Raw genomic sequence first — 25,948 nt, 5'->3', positions numbered from 1 at the left:
AATTATCAGGTACCCCTGAGTGTGTGTGTGCATGTGCCTGTGTGACTTTGCTTTCCCCTGTGTTCGCTAATTCCGACAATACAGAAATACAGATTAGAGAGCTCTGGAAGAGAACTTTCTGGGCTGGGAAGGTTAGACTGCAAAGGGAAAGAGGATTTGCAGTTACCCTCCTGCCCCCCAGCCCCCAGTGTATGATGGACAACCCTCTCTTACAAGTCATCAGGATGCTTTGATGGGGAGTTGGCTTTAATTATGCACAATATGATATCATTTTCCTTCCCAGCTTGGGAAAGAGTTAATTCTTTCCCAAAGACCATAGTTGCCCTTGTCTTCTCAACCTGATTCAGAGATGCAATAAAATATGAAGCAAATTTATGATCTGTTTCAAGCATTTTATTGCTGTATTTTTAAATTCATATATGCACATATAAGAACTATGATCTGTGAATAATTTGAAATGCTATACTAGAATGATACATTTTAGATAAAACATAACCATATCTTTATATAATTGTCTCAGATTAAAATAAAAAAGAAAAATAGATTTCTAATGTGGACCAAACTGAAAAACTAATGACAGCCATAAACTGCTAACCAACCATAAATTAACATCTTCATCAAATGCTAAAATGGTATCAGTGGTTATATAAAGCAATTATTATTTCTCTTTATAAGTTTTAGAATAAAGTTCAGGGATATTTAAAGGGCCCATTATTTACAAATGCTTCTCCATCTTAAAGATTTCATATTTTATTAGGAGGATAGTTGCAACTCAAACCTGCTATGTTAATAGGGATGTTTAGAGATGAAAATTTAGTTTTAAACATAAAAATGCTTCATGGCCTAACCTCATTTTATGCATTAACTCTGCTCTGGCAATTACTGAAGAACTTGGTGTAAGGATTTCTTTGTTAAATAGCCTTATCTCTTCTTTGACAATGGAAGACAAATAATTTCTTATTATGGAAGAGACTCAGATTATGTACCTAACTGGTTAAAACATTAAATCAGGCACTGTCTGTTCAAGTGCGTGCAGCTCCATTTGCCATGTACAGTCTCTTTCTGCAGAGCTATGGTCAAAATTCAGGTGCTATGCTGAGCTTGTCCCCTCCATGTGAGACTTCTAAGAAAAAAAAAAATCTTTCTAACCAGGCCAGGCCTCCACAGAAACATGAAAAGCCATGAAGGAAGGAAGGAAATAAACCTATTAAATACCCCTGGATAAATCAGCAGGGGCAGGGATTAATTTAATTTTCTTTTGGAGAAGCATCAGGTTTAATAGAGAGACAGATAGAGAGAGAGAGATACAGATATCTATAGATCTATCTACCTGTCTACCTATCAAGTATAGATTCCTCAGGAGTGAAATTGGGTAAAACCTGGAATAAGTAAAATTTAGAAAAAAATTTTAAAAAATGAAAACAGAACAGGATCTGGATGACACACATACTGAAATTATCTCAGTCACGCAGATGTTACTTCCTGTTTGTTGCCCTATCCCGTAGTTATTGTGGATGAGCATCTCCAGAGGTCAAAGATAAACTAAGATTTTCAACTGGCTAAGTCCTATGACCACTCTTCAGTTTAACTTTTGGCAAGAACTGTTTGGTCTGAAGACGTTCTTCTTTAAAAATGAATACTATTTTTACTGCTTTTCTGTAAATCTAAAATTAGTTAAAAATAAAGTTTAAAAAAATACTGAATTTTAAAACATGCAGAAAAGTACCACTTCCTGTATGCTTTCAGGTCTATTAAAAAATCCAGAAGTGAGCACAAATACTTTAAAATATATTCCATTTAATGTATAAAACAAAGGCATGTATAAAACTTGAAACATATCAGCCAGTTCTTAGCAGTTATGGAATGAAAGTATATTTCATTTAAATCATAATGTAAACAAAGAGATACAATCATTTACTTAAAAATGGGGGTTGTCAGATGATAATGGCATACATTTTATGTTAAGTATAATGGTTAGTTCTTCTACATAAAAGTTATATGGAATAAATGTTCTCTTGCAAATAAGTAAGACTCTCCAGCTGACTTGTCCTTTATAAGGGTTTAAATTTGACTCAATGACAAACCATTGGTATTAGTACCTTTACCTGTTATTTATATTGCCCTAGTTTCTCCTATAAGCACAAAACTTATGTCATCAAATATACTTCAATTAAAAAAATCCAAAAACTTATATGTTGTTAAGGGAAATAAAATGCCTTATGAGTATCTCTAAATATTTACTGTCTAGGTGGTCTGACATATATCCTGTCTCTCCTTATAAAAATGAGTACCTTTAGGAATTAACATAATTTTGATATCTCAAACAATTAGCAAAAAACTATATCAAATACACTTAAAATTATCCAGCATATCCACTGAGTATTTTTTTCCATTCCACTATATCCTGAATAGAGAATGCACATTAGTACTCACATAACCATGGGTAATGCCAGACAGTTCTGCAAATTATTATTTACTCAGTAAGTGTGAGAGTAAAACTAAAAGCCAAGATAATTATTTCATAGATTGTCTATTTAACGACGTGAATTAACTTACGTGGTAAGCCATACTGAACAGACTAGTTCAGATGAACAAGAACACCTTCAGAGTCTAAGGCAATCCTGTGAAATAATAATGGCTCATGGGAGGGTCTCTTAGACAGGCCAAGTGTCCTAGTGAAATGCTGTATGCAGTTACTGAAGGAGACACACTTCATCGACAGCATTTTGTGCTATGTGCTTTGCTTACAGCTGGCATTCCAGCTCTATGAATACACAGACTACTGTCCAAATGTTACTCAGCTTCATTCACTATCTATGCTAAAGTGACCCACAGAAGACAAAGACCACGTCTCTTTGGAAATGGAATCTCTCTCCCATTCTTGTTTTCTGATACGTCCCTCCAAAGAATAATAGCCATTATTAAGAACTGTAGCCCAGCAAGGTTGACCTGGTTAAAATAAACTTGTTAAAAAACTTTTAAGTCACTGGTATTTCTTGGATATGTTTTTATTTCCCACATAAATAAGTGAAAATATAGGGGAAAATATTCTGAATATAACAACGAATGTATTTTTATCAAAAGTATGGGAAAATTAGAATATATGTATATGTGTGGGGGAGGGAAATGGGGATGTGGGGATATTCAGACAGCAAAATTATTTTCCAAATAATTTACTATTTGTAATCAAATTCTGTCACCCAACATGCTCCTAGTAGGGAAAAAAAGGGGACACAGTCATTCACCTGTGCTTTAAAAGCTGATTTATTGGCTTGCTGTAAATTAAAAAAAAAAACAAAAAAAAAAACAACCACATGAAATTGACTTACAAAGCACTTGCATTTTTTGCATAAGATTTTTTTCAAGATATTTTAGTTTCTCATAAATCTGCATACATACCATTTTAAAATCAAAAGATAGTGTTAAAAAAATTCAGGACAATAGTTTTTTTAATTAACAGCACTCCTCTGCTTAAAAAATATTTTAAAACATAAGTATTGCCAAATTACCTCCTTTTAAAAATTGTGCAGTAGAGTTTTCCACAAGTTAAATTTATCTTATTCAAGAAAATATTACAAACAAAGTAAACATTTAAACAAAATAGTTCAAACATCAATGATCAGTGATTTAGATTAACACTATGAAGTAGAGTAAGTAATAATTGCTTCAGATAAATACTAGAGAGTTTTATGGGATCACCCATCGTAATTTAAAATAATGCTACAGGGAATGTAATCTTGACTTGCTAACTTTTTCCTAATTGAGTTTGTGAATATGAATATCTAATAAAGCAGTTCCAGTAAATAATGGTTTGCAATACTGGCAAATTTAATAGGGTAAAACACTACATTCTAAGGGCATATAATTCTTGTTTTATAATTACTGACTTTATTTTATATTAAGATCAAAACCTAGATAATTTTTGTGCTTTCATTTTTGAAATTGGTTTTAATATTTCATGGTTAAATTAGAAGAACTAGCTTATAGAAACTGCTACCCAAATTATATGTCACGAGGAAAAAAACAGACGTAATCATGCAAATTTTAACTACAGAAGCCCCTCTGCCTTATACTTCTGACCTAAAACTTAATGATAAAATGGAGAAAACACAATGAGGTGTGCCAGGAAAACCAAACAAGGCAGATAAAAGTTCCCAAAGAGTTTGCTTATCCGCACGCCTTATTTAGTGATAAACAGCTTTTTTCCTAGTACCTTTAGAGCATTTAGTTTTTGCTAACTGAATGACTCATCACTGTTGGTCATCGATATAAAATAATCTTTTTCAGTTATTTTCTTTAATTTGAAATTTAGAGAGGGCTGTAAAACTAAAACGATGGGTTTTTACTATAGGTAAAATGCAGTTTTAAAAAAATTCTGAAGCCTCAGTGACTGTATTTGGTTTTAGTTATTTTCCTCATGTAATCACAATACTTGATGTATATGTTCTATTGTATGTAATTATGCAGAAAGTAATTTCTCATAATTGAAGACTGACTTGGGAGGTTAGAACTAGTGATGAATCAGAATTACAGAAGAGTGTTAAGGAGATGAATTTATTACAGCTATATTTATTATAAATGTATTGAGTATGCATTGTTTTCTCTAATAAACTGTGTCCTTGAAGAAGTGCATAGTTACCAAATCTAGGATAGAGGGAATGCTCAATAAGTGTTTGATTGAATAAATGAACAGTGAATTCACTAATGACAAAAAAATCATTCCCTTTAACAAATACATAAGAACAGTTTTTAAAAGGCACAACGTATCTCCTTTACAACTTTATGTTGTGTGTTGCATTATACTTTTCAAAATAAGTTCACACATCTTCCTGTATTCAATCCTCACAATGAACCCTGGTGTCAAAAGGCCTTATTATTTTTATTTTGCAAATATGGAAATTGAAGCACTGAGAGGCAAAATGATTTGATAACAAACCAGTTATGTCATAGTTAGAATCCCTGTCTTTGAACTTATTTCTCCATGACATTTATTCTATGCACAAAAACTCATGAATTACCAGGTTTAATTCTGTCACAAGACTCTCTGCCATCCATTGTTTTTATAGAATATTATATTTTCTATACTATTTCTATTCTAAATTTCTTCCACTTCTAATTATAAATTAAGCAGGACTTAGAATGGAATAATTTTCTGTTCTCTCTGCTTGGCATCACAAAAGTATCCACCTGAGGCAATATGGTGGATAGACGGGCTATACTTTGTGGGAGGCAAGAGAGATAGTACTGGGCCCAAGCCGGGAATGTGTGTATGTAATCCAAGACCTCTGCACAAAGTCAGGAACTTGCACAGGCAATACTGTCAGTAGGTGACCCAGCAAGAACCCTTGCTTCATGGACAAGGGCTGTTTACTTGCCTGTCTCAGCCTTGGCTTTGGATAAAAGGGGGAAAAAAAAATCCAGAAAACCTCTCCTGTCTATCCTTTTTTTTTTTTTTTGTCTTTGTCTTTTGTCTTTTTAGGCCCGCACCCACGGCATATGGAGGGTCCCAGGCTAGGGGTCCAATCCAAGCTGCAGCTGCCGGCCTGCACCACAACCACAGCAATGCAAGATCCAAGGCACATCTGTTATCCACACCACAGCTCACAGCAACACCACTGAGCGAGGCTAGCGATGGAACCCACAACCTCATGGTTCCTACTCGGGTTCATTAACCACTGACCCACTACAGGAACTCCTCCTGTCTATTCTTAATCATACAGTGGCATGCTGGCTGATTTAGGGCTAGAACCCATACTATCTACGTAGTTCCCAATACCTTCTCAAGATGCTCAAGTTGAAAATCTAAAGAAAAACAAACTATAGAGTCACACCCACAAAATAGTGATGATTTGGAAATACCAAATACAGAATAGAAAACAGGTTTCTTACTATACTTAAAGAAATGAAAGAAGATATCAAAAATGATGGGGAGATAGGAAGAACAAAAGAGAATTCTCAAACTGAAAATGTAAGTACTAAATTTAGTAAACCTAGTGGAACTGACATCCTGAAAGCTGATAAATTAATGGCCGGCACCCAGAGGCAGATCAACCCTGGAGACCCCATAGGAAGGGAGGGTGGCAAGAATCTGAGGATGGACCAAATCTAGAACATCTCAGAAAATGAAGGCTGTCATGGACTCTGTGTGTGTGTGTGTGTGTTTGTGTGAGTGAGTGGTGGCGATTTGAGGACAGGATTTGCAGCAGGCTGCACACAGCAATGGGAGGACAGATGAGGGTAGAGTTTTTAGGTCCTGCTTTGGCCTCTCTCCTAAATTAACTACCCCACCAACATAGTTTTCATCACTAGGTGAACAGAGCATTCAAGCATAGTGGGTGCATACTATGGAATACTACACAACAGTTAGAAGCAATAGAATAAATACATATAAAGCAATATGGACATATCTTTAAAAACATAGAGCTTAGCAAAAATTAAGAAGAATATAACATAGAAAATATATTTATGAAATTAAAAGCACATGCACCTAAGATAACACCTGTTTTATAAAAGCACATAGAAATAAAGAGATACACGTCAAACATATCCAAATATTTGCCTGTGATGAGGACAGGTATAATGTTGGGATTTAGCAATAAAATAGAATGAGTGAAGAAAGCCAGAGAGCTTTGTTTGGACCAATTACAACTGTGTACCATGAGCTAAGGGGTATAAGGAATGTGATCACTCAGTCCAATGGACCTGAGGTTAAATAAAAAGAAGGAAAAACAAACTCAATGGATGAGTTAAAGAGCAGAATAAACTGGAAGAAAGATCTAAAGAAATTACCTAGCCTAGAGACAGAAAATATGAGGAGAAAAGGTCAAACAAGATGGAGCAGAGAGCAAGGGGATCTAATTCAGAGCCTGAGAGAGGAAAGAGTCAAAGAGATAATCACTGCGAATATTCCACACTTGATGAAAGACGCATGTTCTCAGACTTAAGAAGCACCCTGCCATGCAAACATGAGCAACAGAAACTAAGAACATCAAAGACAAAGAGAGCATGTTAAAGCCGTCAGAGAAAAGAGGCAGACTGCCTACTGAATAACTAGGGTGTAATATTCAAGGCCAACCTTTTGATAAAGAACAACGCAGACTTTAGAACAGGAGCTATCTTCAAAGTGCTGCGAGGAAGTAACTTCAGTCTAGACTTGGGCACCTAGAGTAACCACCTTTCAGGAATGAGGGCAAAGATGAAAACATCTTCATTCCAGCAAAAAACAGAGTTTAGACCAGCAGACCTTTACCAAGGTGCGCTTAGAGCATGTACTTCAGGAAGTAGAAGATAAATGCCAGAAAAATCTATTTAGTTATTAAGTATGGTTAAGTATTTGATAAAGTTATTTTAAAAATCAATTTCCTTTTTAAAACTGAGAGCACATTTCTGAAATACTAAAAGTGCCAGGGAATGCGGCATGAATTAACTGGGTTTAATTACCTGCTTTGCCTGTTTATATGGCATTTAGGTTGGATGCCAGACAACCATTTGGCAATCTGATATCAGAAATCTTTGAATCATCTACACAATGCTGCATTGTGGCATATGGAATTACACTGTATTACATAATGTTGCAATTCAAATAATACGAATAAACATCAAGTCCAAGAGGTGAGGTGTCGAGAACAAAGACTGCCACTGAGTTTCTCTGTTGATATAAATGGGAGCATTTAGGAATGTTAATTGCAATACTGGCGTAACCCTTATAGTTTACACTAGAGTTAAATGCTACAATCAATCCTGTAATGATTTCAACATTTACTCCTACAATAAACCTAATACTAATGTCTAGGGCAATCGCTGAATATATAATAGGTTTTGGTGTGTCCTCACACTGATAAATCTTATCAGCATCTAACTTGAACATGAGTGGCCTTATATAACAAGAAATTTCGATCTATTGAGCCATAGTATACAAAGTAATAAAGAACATTTGTGGATGATTAAATAGTGAAGTGAAGTTGAAGCATTTAATCTACTGCAAAACTCATTTAATGCAAACGTACTCCGGCAATATAGATATTATTGATATTATACTTGAAGGGAACGTTTTCATCCAGTGTATCTCATGGAAATTTAATTTCCTTTTCTGAGAACTTGGATTTGTTAAAGTGTGTCCATTTCCAGCACAAACTTCCATGAGTACATCAAGTGTATTTTTACATATTAGAGAAGAATTTGTGACTTCAAAAAAAATCCCACAGTATTAAATCTTATTGCTGTGAAGACACACTTACTATGACAGCTGAAAATCATAGTATGTAGAATTTTAAAAAGCTAGTTTAGGTTTATCATTATGTTGATTTTTGATGTCCATTTTCATGCCACCATCCTGTTTTTCTTTTTTCTTTTCTTTTTTTTTTTAATGATGGGTTTTGCGACCAGATACAAACTGGAATGATCTCCATTCAAACAGAAACTGGCACTTTAAAAACAAACAAACAAAGCAATTACATCTGAAGAAATTAAAAACAAATAGGTGAGCTGAGGACCTATTTGGGTTAGTTTTGATAGATTTCTTTTCTTTCCTTTTAGCTTCTTTAAGATTTTACTTTGTATCGAAATGAAACATCTGAGTCTGGATGCTGAATGCCAAACAAAGAGCGACTGAAGTTTAGTTTTACAGGTTTATCATCAATTATTTCTAAATCAAAATAAGTTAAAAGTATAACCAACAATTGCTTTATTTCAACAACTGCCAAAAATCGGCCCGGACATTTGCTGATTCCAAATCCAAAAGGCATTAGGTAATACTTCAGCTTTTTCCCTCTTTTAAAAAAGGTGGTTTTCTTCTTACCATTTTCTACAAAACGATCAAATCTAAACTCCTGTAAAGAAGAAAAGAGAATGTTAAAGTCAAATATTTACATGTAATAGTGTAAGTTCAGGTTCACAAAGCTACCAGCACTCCCTGCCCATCTTAAAAGGTTTCTTTGAATCCGGCAAAAGCCAGGAAGGGAAACTTGGCTAAGAGCAAATCATGTATGAGCTTTCAGAAAAAGTCCAATGTTACTAGAAAATTACTTCTCCCCTATCAAGCTGAAATCCAAAATGTTCTGTATGACTTTTCTTCGCATTTCTCTCCTATGCTGAGTTTCCCAGGTATAGAAGCAGTATATCTGTTTTTGTTCTCCAAGATGGGTGTTGGCTTATGGGTACTTGAAAAACTTATGTGTCAGGTAGAGAGAAGGGCTCCTGCAGAGCCCTTTGTTACTAGGAAACAGTACCACCTACTGGCCACAGAAGTTGCCTGAGGACCCCTAGTGTGTCCTTCTCTGTCCCTGCCCAATCAGCTACTGACAGATGAGAAGGATGTGTTTAGGATGCAGTGCTTATGTTTGGATCAAATAGGTATAAAATAATAAGATTCCCATTGAGCACTAGAGAGGACCTAAGCCACAGAATCAGTCTGGCATGGTTTCTGATGCTGTGCAGACTTTCCCCAATAGCAGTTCTATGAGAAACTCACTAGGTTTCTGATATGTTTTCATAAACAAGTTATACATAAATTATGGGGCTGTTTGGTCCGCCATCTTAATTTACTCTCACTTGTCTCTGAGAGGAGGCTGAGTGACCTTATTTCAGCCCATGGTGAATTAAACCATTGATTAGATTAATGCACGTGGCTTGCATGACAAGGACTGAGTCTTTCCTGTACATGGTGCTCATTAACATTAGACCTGCTCAGCATAACTTTGCTATGAACTATGTGGGCAAAGGCAAAGAAGCGGGTCAGCCAGAAAGGACTCAGGTTATAGTGAAAACCCTGCGATACATGGATTGATTCTGCATCCATCACAAATGATCTAATTTTCTCACTCAATGCCAGGATTCATGTCAGCAGCATCTTTTCCTTTTAAAGTATGGGACTCATACTCATTTACCAAGGGTACTAATTTTGATGAACAGTCAAGCTTAGGAAACACATCTTGGTTAGTTTCTATTCAACCCCTGCCTCCTGACTTGCAAGCTGATGAGATCATAAGGGCAAAATTAATCTGCAACAGCATACCAGTATATTTTCCCAGAGACAGTTCTGGGATGCATCCGAATAGGATCTAACCAGTGCTAACCTCAAATTATCTGTCCATCCTTGTACAGAGCTTGTCTATCCTTGTAAAAGCACCTTGCCTAAGCCAAACCAGTTGATGTCCATTATGCCATGCAAAGATTTTATTCTGAAAAGCTCTCACTCCAGTCAGTCCCATGGTTCAAGGCAGAACATGCAAAAGGTAAACTTAGCTTGGGTGATGACTTCACGGTGTGCTGATATTATAAACTGTCCTGGCTTTTCTATTCTTCTTCGTGAATACGAAAGCCCCATTGATCACCAAACAATGTCCTTGTCCTCCCCCTTCCCTATCCCTGCCACCTTCAGTTAGGGTACATGCAATTTCCTCCAACTTCCAACCAACCAGTAATGTCACTCCTTTAGTTTTCCAACACCTCTATTCAGTTTGCTCATAATAAGCATCATAGAAATTCCTATCCAGTTGTTTATATTATGAAACAAGAAGGGAAAAGGCCAACTTCTTAAGCTCTGTGACTACCACCCAGCTCAAACAGACTGTGAGCACAAATGTCCTTTTGAGTTAAAATTTCTTTTCAGTTTGTTTTCCATTACTGCGACCAGGTAATCCCGAGCAGGACCAGTATTATGAAGGGCTTGCGGCTGCTGCTAGGAATAGAGTCTGGTTTTAGCCAAAAAGAGAAGGGGTGGAAGAATCTCACCTCTGAGATTTTGGGGTCACAGTGACATAGAATAAAGATAGGAAGCTCAAGATCACATTGATTTGGAACCCCTTAAATACATGGCGGCCTAAACTCTTTGCAGTAACAACAGCTCGGTGCTTCCCTTCGTGGCTCAGCAGAAACAAAGCTGAGCTGTGGTGTAGGTCTTGGATGCAGCTCAGTTCCCATGTTGCTGTGGTGTGGGCCAGCAGCTACAGCTGTGGTTCGACCCCTACTCTGGGAACTTCCATATGCCCTCAAAAGACAAAAAAAGGGGGGGGGCAATTAAATGTAACATTATTAAATGGATGAGAATAGAGACATCATCAGAGACATGTGAAGACACTGAAATTTCCTACTGTTCCTCTTCTGATTGTTGTGGTTGCCTCCATGCCTTTTTTTCACGAGCTTTGTGGAGGCACCAGTCATGGTAGTTACATTGATCTGGCCTCTGACTGAGTTAGTCTAGGGTGTGTGACCTTGTCTCATCAGTGCCACAGGGGAAGAGTCTCTTTGGCCACCTGGGAGAAGTTCCTTTCTTGGGAAGAAAGAAAAAAACTATGCAATGGTTTACCACTCTTCCTCATCTAGAAGTGGTTATATGTGAATATGACACCTGCAAGGCTGCAGCTATCTTGTCACCAGGCTGAAGACAGAGCTAACCCATCTGCAGGAAATGGCAGAGCTAAGAAATCCCAGGAGATGGGAGTTGTCACGCTGTCTTATTTGTCTCTGTATTTTCAAAGCCCCTACCGCGTGCTATGCACATAGTAGAGGTTCCATATATGTTTGTTGAATTAATGAATAAATACATGACAATAAAGTGTATTTTAAAAGCAATCTTCAAGCTTTTGAAGAAAACAGAGATATCCAATGAGTAAATAAAGATGTAGAGAAGGAAGAGTAGATGAATATTCAAATAGAAAATGTTTACAAATAGAAAATGGTATAATATTTAGCACTAGAAATAAAGATTGGATAGACGATACAATTTCCTGGATAGAGAAGAATTTTGGGTATGAGTGACTGAGGAACATTGCATAACACCCTAATCTGTGTTTTCTAAATTTTATGTTTAGTTCAGTTCAACAGATTTTTTAGCACTTCCTGTGTATGAAGCATTGAAGATAAAAAAGCATAAAACGTGGTCTTGCTGGGGTTGGTAACAGAATATGAAGATATATTGTATTCACTCAATTCATCTTTTTGGGTATAAAAATCTAGGTTAGACAAAAGATACGACTTCCTAGAAATAACAAATGTCACTGTCTTGAATAGAGGACTACAGAGCTGCACTGTTGCCCCTGATTTATAGCTGGTCCTCCTGGGAGCAAGATGATTAAATACATAAGTTCCTTTTTTATCTCCATGACTTGGGTTCCAATCAGCGGTGTGCTGTAGCCTGAGGGTACACATCTCTTCCCAACATGATTCAGGATCTTCACATTGGTAACGTGAAATAAGCCAAAATGAAAGAATTTACACCACGGCAATTTACAAAATCAGGGCTTTCAGCATGCTGGTTTACCAACGTGGTAGGTATGGATGTACCAATTTACTGGTGTGGCATGATTTACCAGTATGGCACAAACTCATGCAACATGGAGCATGTGGCTATGAGAACATAGCCATATGATAAGGACAAGCCTCATAAGCACTTAATGACAAGGGCTTTTTGCATATTTGTGTCACCCATTATGCATCAAAGTGCTTTCTGGATAGTAGATACTCAGCATATGGTTGTTTTCTTGAAGCCTATTAATGGCACAGTCTCTATTCCAGTTGGAGAAACAGATAAAAAATTATTGAGAGTATTTCCACATTTGTCATGACAAGTATATTCTAATAGCAGTGACAATAATCAAAAGAGTACTGATACAATTTTTATAGTGATTTGGAGTTTTTTCAAGGGCTTTCAAATTCATTTATAATCCCTACACCTCTGAGAAGTAGATTGGGCAGACTTGCATGAGGTCAAATAAGGCTTTTCAATTTCAGAGCTTTTGAGAGGGATATACTAATAGCTTTGTAGTTACTTTGTTGTTTCACTGGGTCCTTACTTTAGGAGGATACATGATTATGGTAATGTGTTACCATCTTAAATGTCCGCTGTTTCTCCCCTATGGCCCAGCCTCTTTTTACCCCTTAGTACCTCCATAGAAAAACCAACCAACAGATCTGATCTTCTCCATAACTCTAGTTTTGAATATGACATTTTCACAGAAAAGTAATCATCACCGTTTACTGATTTCTTGAGAGCCAGCGGCAAGAATTCTGGCTGCCAATTGACATACATTTGAGGAAGCTTTCAGAAAAATTTAAAAAGCCATCCATTTCTAGTTAATTAAGAGATTATCTACACTTCTTTGGGTAGCATTTAGACGGATAAAGAGAGAACGCCCATCAACTCAAGTTAGAGCTACCCTAATGATGCTAAATCAGTATTTATGGTATTGCAATTTTGTTCTTCCCACAGATTTAGTATGAGCCAACCTTTCTGATTACTATTTTTAAAATTTTTTTTAACTTTTGGCTGCACCTGCAGCAGGCAGAATTTCCAGGGCTAGGGGTCAGACTCTTGCCACAACAGTGATCCAAGGCACTGCAGTGACAGCACTGGATCCTGAACCTGCTGAGCCACCAGGGAACTCCACGGCTTCTATTTATTATGTAAAGTTTGGACATTGCTCTTTAGGATCCCACAGAAAAATACAAATCAGCACACTTTCAATGTTTACCTTTGATATTTAAATGCCTAAAAGTCTAATTTCTGGTCTTTTCCATCATGAGGGCAGGGTCAGGGGTGGAGAATAGGAGGAGCCCAAAGACCTTAACAACAGTGGTGATTCAGTAAGCACTTATTTGTTGATTTTACTCTTGCGACCTGAATAGTAAACTTAATGACTAGCAGAATAATCACTTCGTATAAAAACTAAGCAGAAATTAAATACATTAAAAATTGGAGAAAGAAACTATTTTTAAATTTGAAATATTTTGCAAATATTAGCTATTTATTTGCTTTACTAATTGAACACCTATTTACATGTGGAACTTTTTGATATTTACAAACATGGAGATAAAGCCTATTATTTGCAAAATGTTCACTCCTTCACTGATATCCTACTTCTGATTTGCTGACATTATTCACACCTCTTCTGAAACACACAGAAACCACATGCACATCCTCCCCTCACTTAAAAAATTTTGCCTTTGCTAATGACATAAATGCAAATATCTCATTGTATTTGAAATCTGTCCTTTTCTCAATAATTTCCAAAATTCAACAATATCTGAATCCAGCCTGGCCGCCAAACATCTTAATAACTGGGTTTAAAAGCAGTTGAGCTATAAACTGCTCAAAAGGAGGATAGAGGTCTCCCTTTGAAAAATGACATTTTATATACAAAACCCACTGCAGTAACAACATGACTCGGTGAGAAGCATAGGCAGAAAACGACAGTGTGCAATTTGCATGCAGGTGGTGAACCTCTGAAGTGGTATTAAGGGATGAGCCAGGGTGGATTAATTTCCAGTCTTTGATATTCATTAACTCCAGCTTCAGAAAAAAAAATACAAGGAGATGACACAATTACCCTCAGAGCTTCACCCATGAGCAGCAGCTTTACAATCTCAAGTTCATAATACCATCCTAATTGATCAAGAAGGGGCACATACCTTTATTAAGAGGTGAAAAAGTAGATGGGCTTAACTATGGCCATGACAGTACCTGACTCTGGGATAGTCAACCCTGCCTCTGGAAACACGTAGGAGAATAGTCATCATTATTTATTCTCTAAGCCACCCGTCAATAGCTTAGCCCTCTATAGTTTTTGATAATTCTCTGCCAAGCAAAACCTAACGGTGGCCTAAATAGCATCCATAATGGTATCAATATTTATTTCATTTGAAGAAACTAACTACCCTTTAATTTTATCCCTGTATTTCTATTTATAGATGACGAAACCTTTGAAAGAGAGACCCTGAAGGAAACCTTTCAGGAAATAGGAAATCTTTCCCATTAGAAGGAAAATCAGGAGTCATCAAGCTCCCAAATCCTTCTGGAACGAAGTGGCAGAAGAAGGAGAGATGGAGAGATCAGGAGGGAAGGACTGGGCTTGCTGCATCTAAGAGGGAACAATGCCGGCTTGATGTTTATTTACCTCTGGAGCTTCAAAGATTTCAGGGTCGTAGTGTAAGATGGGAGGAAAGACGCCTACAAAGTCTCCCTTCCGCAGACAGCAGTCCTGGGCCTCTAAATGTAGTGTCAGGTCCTCTTGAACAAAACGAAAGGTGCTTGAAAACGAGGATAGTCGTAAGCTCTCAAGAATGGTGCTTTCTGAAGGAAACAAGCAAGCAACAATTGCATTGAAACATGACTGCTCCAGAAAAGTGTTCTCAATTTATGGGGCACCCAGGGGGAGCCTGTGGGAGTTCTGGGTGGGAGAGGGAGGGGTGGGTGATGAGACAGCTATGGCCTGACCCCCAAAGCTTGGGGCATCGCCCAGGTAGGAGGCAACAGCACTGTACTGGGGCAGAAAGTCATTAATTTGGAATTTTGTAGGAAAGAATGATCTGCAAGATAGGAAGGCTGTATTGGGATATATGCACTGGAAATGAAAACCATATCCCAGTTAAAGTACACCACTGGTGGGTTATTTCACCAACCTTTGGAACTGCAATGCCTTCCAAGCCAGGCTTAGGCATTTAATAACCACTTAGGCAGCAAATAGCCAAGTAATTGTGGTGTGCTTTCTGAGACAGCGTAACACTTAATTTCTTTTATGCTAGCTGTAAATAAAATGTGAGTCAGCATTTGCTGGAAGAATTTCAAAAGAAAAATACTTTTATAGGATTCAGAAGAAAAACCACATTTCCCCCAGCATCCAGGGAAAATAACAGCCACCATCATAACCTGGAAGGTTCCAGAAGCAGAATGTCCTTGCTTTCCCAGTGGCCTTCACCTTTTGCTCCTAGCACGACAGATTTTATGGCTAATTTCCGGCAATTTATCCTGGCAGTTTGAGGAGGAATTCCTTTGGGAATAATATGCATAATTTGCATAAATCATTCTGATAGCATGCATATCAGCATGTAGCCCCTGTCTAGGTCTGCATCTCTGCCTTCATAATCAAAACTGACTATGTTTTCACCAGCGTGAATGGGTCCTAGAATAAAAAGCTTGATTCTTTCTAATCAGCAATGTGAAAAAGAGCTCCAAATTGAGTGTTTTCTCCCCCTTCACATGGTAACAAATGGTTGTGTTGATGGCTTGCAGTTTAGAATCACATACACACACAGCCCTGTTTCTTCAGTGCACAGTAAAGCTCTGAAATGTAGAATACCCAATTATTAGATTACAGAGGGGAGCTGGTCAGTGAGGGCTTGCATCAGCCAAAAAAGAAAAATAAATGCGATTTCTCGAAAATTGAAATCCACGCACAGCTTGCAGAGAGATATCAAGTAGCTTTGGGGACCCTCTCCCGGTAGGTTTTTCCCTAAGCATGCATTTGTCTAAAGAAATGAGGCTGCGGTCAGCTCTGTGTGGCCAGTGTGGTGATTCAATGTGACGTACAGTGAGGCTGTGCATATTCTTTTGGACTGCCTTCGTTATTATAATCAGGCAGAGTCAAATCGGTTTGTTGGTGACGAGGCCAGAAAAGAACTTTGGTTTTGGAACAGGGACTCTACTGCAGATAGCCACAAGGCACCTGACACGACGGATTTCAGCTGGCAGGACACCAGCAACCAACATTTCTATGGTGAAAAGCAAGGGTCAGCTTCCCACGCACTGCTGCTGGCTCTGTTGGCTCAACAACAGCACAGCATCATTTTAGCTTGTGGTGTGAAATGGTAGCTGACATATGCAGCAGTGCCGTTCACCCACCGGGTCCAGGAGGGGTGTAGGAAGAAGACCCCCAAAAGCAAAATCGGTGTGGGGTGGCCGCTGTGACAGGGCCGGCGTCGAACAGTCCGAATAACACGGTCACCTCCCATTGGCCGACGTGCTCTCGGGCATCATGGCAGCTTGCGCCCGCCGCAGTATCACAAATGACAATTGGGCAAGCATATCTTATGCAGAAGTTAATCACAATAATGGAGCACCAAGTGTGGCTTAGCGGTCAGATCGTAAATGACAAATCTGTTTTACCTTCCAGTACCAGTTATGTGCGCACGACGAGGTTGGCTCTCGCTCTGAGCGATCATGCTGATAATCATCAGAGGACAAAAGTAATGAGTGGCATTATTACCTACAATGGAGATGGGAGCTTCCGTGGCTCTGCGTTGCAACGGACAGACACAAAAGCCACAGCCTCTCCACCGGCCCCAGGAAGAATGCAGTCAGGGCTATACGTTGAGAAAATGACAACTGCACAATAAAAAAAAAAAAAAATTGCAGCCTCTACTTGTAGTTGTCATAGTTGAGCAGACACCAGCCAGTGCCACTGACAGACCAGCTGGGCCCTGGGAGGACGTCCACGCTGCACCAGGAGGTACAGTAAATTATCCTGCACGGTAGAACAACATCTGTTTCTGCGCTAGTGCCGAACAAACAAGGCAATTTAAAGCATACCAAGGGATAACCAAGCAACAGATGAACATGACCCTCATTTCCCCCCCTTCTCACACTTGAGGTGCTAAACTTCATTGTGCAAGCACTCCACGAAAGAGGGGCCAGGTTGGTTTGATAAGGTGTTGTCAGAGAGATTTTGCATATTTCCAAAATGGAAAGAAAAACCTTATAGTATTGTTATTCTTAGTATCTTCCTTCCCCCTTCTATCCTCGTTTCTTTTATACCAAAGCTAGCACTCAGTTCTCAATTCGCTCTAGAATTTAAAAAAAAAAAAAAAACCCACAAACTTTCCATATACTTATAAATATTCAGTCTTTAAACCTAATTTGCTATACTTAGTTCACATGCCTTCAAGCATTTGTCTTCCAATTTCCACTGAATAAATGCGTACTAATGAGAACTAGAGCAAGCTGCTGAGGCAGAGCTGGGTGACTTGGGTCTGGCCTGCCACCAGCTTGTGATAGGCGGGCAAATTGAGTTAAAATGAAAAGTCTTGTCAGCTGAAATTCAACATGGTAGCCAAACAGCAAGCTGTCAATCATTCCAGCCAAAACAAGAGACCGCAGGTAATAAAAGGTCACTGTGATCATTAGAGCACTTGGCTTTCATCTGCAAGTTAATTTTAATTAAACATGATCTCGATCTGTAAATGTTTTATAAAACTTATTGTGCATAATGGATTGTTAATTTATACTAACATTTAGCAGGTAATAAGACCCTCTACTTACTAAATGTACTGTAGAAAAATGGCTATCAGGAATGCAAATATTTGGGGGATAACTTACAGCAGGCCCTGCAAGGTGCCAGCGATTGCCCCTGTGATTAAGAGAGGGCTGCCTGTCTTCTAAGAACTGAACTTTACTGACCAGTACACACCAGGAAATCGGATTACAGAATTCCCACAAGGAATTCACAATTCAGAGCCTGCACTGTCCTCTTCACCTGGCTAGGAAAGATTTGTTTCTCTTTGCAGAATATAAAAATATTCTGATTAAGGATCCCTTCTAAGAAAACGCTAAAGAGTACAGAGCTCAGATGCTTTACTTGGCGGCTGTGAAGAAAAACGGCAAAGGGAGTGAAATGCTGCTAGAAAAAAGGAATAATACACTCTCTCTTCTGCCCTCAGATCTCAATTCTGGCTGTAATAATTGACAGATGATTCTCATTTGCAAATTTAAAGCACTGAAGCTGCTTATGACAATCAATAATGCATGTTACAATGCAAACACAAATAAGCACATCCAAGTTTCTGCCTCACACTTAGGCCACGTCTGGATATGTGGAATGAATGTACTGTGACATGGCCAGGCTGTTAATTTGGGTCATCTTAATGATTGGTGCAGACTGTCACACCATCTGATTAGCCATGGTGATCGGTGGATAGCGGCGATGGCCGGAGTGAAATGAACACCCAGGCCCGGCCGCAGTCAGCTGGGGCTGAACACTTGGGGCGGTCTTTAAAAAGGGGGTGGACAGGAAGGGGGAGCTCTAGAAGGTATGAGGAAATGGGGTGACCCGCCAGATGTGCACATGAGCCTTTATATAACCGCCTTGAGGACAGGTGCGAAGGTAAATAAGAAATTGTCATCATCAGATCACTTGAAGCTAAATGACTACTTTTTGGCTCAACAACTGTATATTTTAAGTAAAGTTAAAAATAAATCTGTATCGGTCTGAATGCTTACTTTCACTCTGCATTGCAGACTTGGCTTTTGGTTTACGGCAAAAATAGAGAACGGTAAATTCAATGTTCGCGTAGTCAATCCATGTACGATTAAGGGCCTTCTCTGCTCAGGGCACTGGGCCACTCTTGTTGTGGGAAAAGAGAACACAGCATATGGATTTGGCTTTCACAACCTAGGTGGTTTAAAGTTAGAAGGTACAGGTGCACAACAGGAATGTTTGCCAGAGTTCTGGTGAAGATGCTGCTCAATTTCTGACTGGATAGCTTCAATGATGTCCATTTTAGACATAAGCTTTTTTTTTTTCTGAGCTGAAATTCTCCTTCCTTTTGTGAAAACACAAAGGCAACAAAAAAAATTTTGTTTTAAATCTCTCTTCCACCTAACAGCCCCTTAAAAATATGTAAAGACAACTATCATTCTATTTTTTAATTGTATGTCAGAGATGACATGGCCTGTAGTCTTGAATTCAATTAATCAATGTGACTCTTATAATGTGGTAGAGCTTGGGTGTGCTCTTTCAGTTGGATAAGGAGAGAGGAGCTACTTTCTCTGCCCTAGATACCATGCTTCTATTAATATTTTGTTGGAAGCAGATGAGCAGATTTTTGAGGTAATATCACCACAGACCTGTTTTAAGCTTTCTGATATCTCAGGGGCTATCAGCTCCGATTGTTCATTACAATTACCTGAGGTGGTTCAAAAAGATATGGCTTCATCTCAGGCCAATGGCATCAGAACCACTGCATTAACTAAACCTCTTAAATGAGTGGCTTGGCAGTGAGAGAAATACGTGAGCTCACCAAACAAGGATTTCTGTATAGATTTTGTCTTTATCAATGAACTTAAAAAAACAGGTTAAAGTTCGAACGGAAGACCATCTCATTGTTGCTCCAACATCTGGTAGATGCTGTTTACATTATTTCTTTGTTGAATCTGTTGTTTTATTTTTTTTTTGCTTTTTAGGGCCACAGCAACTTGGGATTCGAGCCATGTCTGCAATCTACGCCACAGCTCATGGCAATGCCAGATCCTTAACCCACTGAGCGAGGCCAGGGATCAAACCTGCATCCTCATGGATACTAGTTGGATTAGTTACTGCTGAGCCGAAATGGGAACTCCCAAGCCTACATCTTTATAAGCTTTTTGGCAGATACATGTTGAACACTTCTGTTTCATGGTCAAGGCAGGATCAGAGACCATGGATACTAATCACTGATTTGTCTGTTTTCTTCTGTCTTTCCCCATGACTGTATCTACTGTTTTCTTTTGATTTACAGGCAAAACCTAGAAAACCTACAAAAATAAGTGTTTTGTGGCTTATCTAGGAATAATACAGAAAATACTGCTGTTATTTTTGGTGAAGAAAATCTATTTTTTTTCTTTTTTTTTTTTTTAGGGCCACACCCTTGACATATGGATATTCCCGGGGTAGGGTCGAATCAGAGCTACAGCTGCCGGCCTATACCACAGCCACAGCAATGCGGGATCCAAGCCGAATCTTTGATCTACACCACAGCTCATGGCAATGCTGGATCTCTGACTCACTGAGCAAGGCCAGGGATCGAACCTGCATCCTCGTGGATACTAGTTGGATTGGTTTCTGCTGTGCCACAATGGGGAACTCCAAGAAAATCAATTTGGTAGAGTTTATTTCAACCTAAATAAAATGTCAATTTTGTTTTAAAAAATAAACCAGTGGTTTGGAACCTTGGTTGCACCTTTGAATCATCTGCAGAATTGTCTGCAGAGCTTGTAAAGCCATCAGCCTGTCCTCCAGGCCAATGGAATCAGAACCTCTGGGGGTGGGACCAGGTTTGCCTACTTTTTAAAGCTCCCCAGAAGATTCCAAAGAGCAAGGAAGGTTGAGAACCGCAGATCTAAGCTCTCTGCTGCTAGACCACACATTTCCTCATCCTGTTCTCACACAGGTGACTTTTAGACGGAGGTACAGTAATCTGCCTTCCCATTACATCCCCCATTTAGTCCTTTCAACTTCTGTTCCCTGCATTCATTAGATTATCGAGCCCACTTTGCTTTGAAAATATGATAAACATCCAAATCAGTATTTTTCACTTTTTAACCCATGCTTCCCTCTGTTACCTATAAAAATCTCACTCTCAGATTCCTCGTGGACCCTTTAAGGGACATGCCTCTCTCTCCTTCTCCAGTTAGAAATTTCTAACATGAAGTGGAACTTCTACCTCTTGCATATCCCCACTGGAAGAGAGAATGTTGTTAAACTTGACTACTGCTTGTCTCAATTATGTACACTCTTCATTTTTCTAATATGTAATTATTTTATAATATTGAATGAGCTTTTCCAAAATAACACCCACAGTTATGACAAATACACCACACTAAGATGTTAATAGTCAGGAAACTGTGTGTGTGTGTGTGCGTGTGTGTGTATGTGGTGCGGGCGGTATATGGGAACTGTCTTTGTAACTTTTCTGTAAATCTAAAACTATTCTAAAATGGAAAGTTTTTTTTCGCCAAAAAAAAAAAAAAAAAAAAACCCACAAAATTCTGATGTGAAATTCTAACCTCGACCTCACCCTCAAATCCTACTGCATTGGAGAATTCATGATACGTATCCTTATAAAAATTAGTGGTCAAGGTCTGTAGTACATTTCTGGAGTTTTTTTCCCTGAGGTGACAGTGTTTAATGGCTAACATTGAAGTGACATAGACCCAGCATCAATTTCTGGCTCTGCCACTATCTAGTTCTAGGATTTGGGTTGGTTAACTAATCTTTCTGCATCTGATACCTAAGAATTAAATGAAAAGAAAAATACTTGAGGATTAGATAATCTCTTTTTCTCTATAAATAAGCTAATACTTGACGCTGGTTAAATAAGCTAATAACCCTACCACACAGTAAAATAATAATTATTACTATTGTCATTCCTAATGTCTCACCCTGAAATTAAGCATAGTGTTAACTCTATGACCATCTAGCCAACATCTTCTGATCTTGATCACGCACACATAACAGCTGGCTTTAATGAATTCAGATACAAAGAAAAAGGACTTCAAAGATTCTGGAACTAGACAAGTATGAGGAGGAAAGCGTGGCCAGAAAACCCAAGTTCAAATCTTGCTTCTTTCCTTTACCTCCATGACTTTATTAGGCAAGTTATTTAGCACCCTGAGAATTTTCTCCTCTGTAAAAATAATGACAAAATAAGAGGTGCTCCAGTCTCCCAGTATCTTGGTGAAGTTCATATGAAACAATAGAAGTCCATAAAATTGCTTTAAAATACTGAAGTCACCAATATATTTAACATGAACTATGTCTAATAATCATTATTTATTACTAAATAATCTTTACTTTTTCCAGTGATCACTCCTTTGTCTCTTTTCCCCCTTAATTACTCACAAACAATGAGCTTGGAGATCTTCTATGGGATTCCACTGGAAAACCATGGCAAGTTCCCAGTTCTAGAGCTATTACATTATACCATCTCCTCCTTTATAAAAAATAACAAGTTTTACTGAGCTCTCATTTTACAGCACCTCCTTTTAATTCAGTATCTCTCACTGGGACCATATCTGCAGCTTTTCATTTTTCGGGATATATATATATATATATATATATATATATATATATATTTGTCCAAATATATATATATAAATATATATATATTTGGACAAAACTAAGTGCCACCAATTCACCAGAGCAGTTCAGAAGTTATAAACCACTTTGCCCTGTGTTATTTGGAGCACGTCTGCGCTTTTCATGTGATACACAGAAAGAGTGCTCATGTGGGGTAAGGTGGACTCGAATTCGATACCAGCATGTTTCACAGATAACTGAAAATGAAGAAAATAATAGAAACATCATAGGGATGGCACTGAGGGATCATTTTGGTGGTAACAGTAAATAACATTTCCTGAACCCATTCTTTTTAACTTATTCCTACCCAGTATTCAGGTAAATCTTGAAGGAGGAAGTAGCACTCAATGAGATTTTTTGCTATCCATTTAACAAAACTTCAATTTGGAGAATGTCTTCCATTTGCAATATCATCTTTTTCTTATCTTCTCTCTGACTCATCTTTTCTCTTGTTCTTTTTCCTGTATTGGAAACCTGTAGTTCTAAATCCTACCTCCACTCCAGGTTCTTCTTTCTGGGAAAACTGATACATTCTTAGTATTCTTTCAGAGTTTCTCAAACTTCCGTTCTATCAGCAACTCACTCTGTGGAGCTGTAGGCCTCAAGTAACAGTCATTTGAACCTTACTCTACATACCAACTTTTTCTAAATTTATTTAAATGTATCTATCTATCTATCTATCTATCTATCTATCTATCTATCTATCATCATCTACTATCTATCTATCTATCTTTTTCAGGCATATGGAAGCTCCCAGGCTTGGGGTCATATTGGAGCTGCAGCTCTGGCCCACACCACTGCCTGGCAATGGCAGATCTGAGCTGCATCTGTGACCTACACCACAGCTTGCAGCAACACTGGATCCTTAACCCAATGAATGAGGCCAAGGATCAAACTTGCATTCTCAGAGACACTATGTTGGGTTCTTAACCTGCTGAGCCACAATAGGAACTCCTTAAATTTAATTTAATTGTAGAGACCATTACTAAACACTGATATAAAGTTTTAGTGAGGACCTGATAAGCAGAATCATTATTAATAAGTTACATAAGTTAAGCCTGTGCCCCATCTGGCTCTGTCTTCTAGGATCACTCTAAACAGGAGAAATCATTTCTGTTCAGAAATAAGATACCCATTTCCACAGAGTTCTAACTTTCCTTTCCAATCTTGTTTTATAAGCAATGTGTGCTGACACGCAAGAATCTCTGTAAAAAAATCCTTTCCTGTGCTCTACTAGTATCGGAATTCTTCTTCCTGTGTTTTAAAAAAATGCAGCATTCCTTTCATCCTGGTGGTCTTTTTTCTTATAATAACAAAAATTCAAGATATCTTTCTTTAAAGAAATTTCACTTGGAATACATAGAACTCTTTCCTCAAGGAGATGGGATGCATGTACACTTATGACATTGGGGCACTGTAAGTATTTAATTCTGTAAATCCTGCCTTTCCGCAGATAGTTCATACCCTTTTGATAGAAATATTTATGATAGAGCTATAATTAGATGCAGAGGTTTCTGTGGTGGGACTGATTCATTTAAAAATGTGCTTCCATCTGTATCAAATGTCTGTTTGAAGGAAGAAGAAAACGGACCTTATTTTCTAGAAGATTCAATTTTCCTAACAAACAACACTGGCTCTGCTGGTACCCAAGGTCCTGATGAACGGGATCCACCTTCTAGATTCCTGAAGGCACCGTCTTTATTCAGATGGATCTCCATGCACTTCAGGTTGGTGGTGGAGTTTATTTGCTGATGATAAGTGAGCTGTAAATTCATGAGGGCCTCTGGATGAAAACCTCTAGCTCTAGCTATGGACTTAAACAGACCAAAATTATGGCTCTGGAACTTGTCAGTTTTTCTGTTTGAATACATTAAAACTTGTCTGCTTTAACACTATGACTGTGAAATGAACTTTTCTTTCAATAGTGAGAAGTTGAGAGTAAAAAGATAATTGATGACTTTCAACTAAATTTTTAAGAGCAATAATTGAGTACTGAATATAAACACATATTCCTTAAAGTTTATTTGCTTTACCTCCCAGTATACACCATCTGACTCATCAAACACAACTGAAATTACTTCAATATATGGGAAATGCAACCTTCGTCTTCATAGGAACTATAATCTTCTCCCTAGAAAATACTATGTATCCACGTGAAAGCAACTACCCAGAACATTATGCAAATTCTGTGCATTTGTTCCCCAGTAATTTTGACAAGAAAAATAAAATCATATTTGTATTTTAATAATGCTGGGATTATTTTCTTTCTCCAAGCAAATACAAAAGTACTTTGATAATGTGTGCTAAAAACAGCACAACCAAACAAGCTAGCCACCTGTCACTACAAGGCAAGCTTCTTGCTGTTGCCTCCGAAGGGTTTTATCTTAACCAGTGGGAACAATCTCTAGAACACTCAGGCCATTCTTACTGTCAACTTGGTCAATGCTGATCAAGACCTGCAGGACCTTTGTTCTTAGAAGTTTCCATCAAAGAACTGGAACATATTGAAAAGGGAAAATACTGAGGCCGACGTGCGCTAAAATACTCGCCTACATTGTCAAAGGGGGGGAAGGAAGCAACAGAGACATATAAAGACTCACTCCTACATTTGTCCAAAGGGACTTGGAATAACATATAGTAAAGGAAACCACAGGGTGAAATGTCAACAGTGAAAAAACCAGACTAACTCGTTGATGTGGAATTTAATTTTGAGAATTAAAATTCATTCATACAATGATAGCGGTCTTATCAAAACTGGAAAAGGAGAATCCGTAGTCATCAAAAGCGCAGGGTTACTGGCCCGCAGGCCCACAAAGACATAGAAAAGTAACTTAATTACTTCTGACGTCAAATGTATTTGAAACTGTGACCGTGCGTATCTCATGAGTCAATGACTATTTCTAAAATATTGATATTTCACATGGTGGAATTTGTGGTTGTGCCTTTTCCTTTTCCCTCCCTCCCCTTCTTTCTTCCTTTTCTCTTTCCTTCCCCTCATCTGTTTAAATTATGAACTTCCGATGGACATCACTCTTACTTCATTTTTGAGAATCATATACTTCAAGCTGTATAAAACATCCCAACCTCTGTCTGAAAATACAGACGCCATTTTAGGGAAGAGTAAATATATTTTGTACGCAAGTTACCAGACTGAAATACTTTCTTTTAAATCCCAAATACTTTTCTGGTTAAGAGAGTACAGCAGTGTTTGGAAAGCATTAGCAACCCAACAGATGCTCAGAATCAAATGACTTAATAGGCATAAACTTTTTTTTTTCAAATTAACTGCAAAGCTTTGGTTTAGCCTTTTGCATACCTTACATAGTTAATTACCTAGGCCTTAA

At 38.1% G+C, this 25,948-nt stretch overlaps 1 protein-coding gene across 3 annotated transcripts in view; it reads right to left on the bottom strand.

The window, feature by feature from the left end:
• LOC100738003 (25-hydroxycholesterol 7-alpha-hydroxylase-like) overlaps positions 3,247–25,948 on the bottom strand; it is a 177,179-nt gene continuing 154,477 nt past the window's right edge. For 2 of the 3 annotated variants that reach the window (XM_013991405.2, XM_021089297.1), the window contains exons 5-6: positions 14,892–15,067; positions 3,247–8,828 (exon numbers count right to left, since the gene is read on the bottom strand). In XM_013991405.2, coding sequence (XP_013846859.1) covers positions 8,541–8,828; positions 14,892–15,067 — 464 coding nt within the window. In that variant the 3' untranslated portion in view covers positions 3,247–8,540. The remainder of the gene's footprint in view (positions 8,829–14,891; positions 15,068–25,948) is intronic. The other variant, XM_021089296.1, reaches the window with a different exon arrangement.

This window comes from Sus scrofa, chromosome 4 (genome assembly GCF_000003025.6).
Source record: "Sus scrofa isolate TJ Tabasco breed Duroc chromosome 4, Sscrofa11.1, whole genome shotgun sequence".
Lineage (NCBI taxonomy): Eukaryota > Metazoa > Chordata > Mammalia > Artiodactyla > Suidae > Sus > Sus scrofa.
The sequence above is the reverse complement of the archived record's forward strand: the minus strand, read 5'-3'. Positions and strand labels throughout refer to the sequence as shown.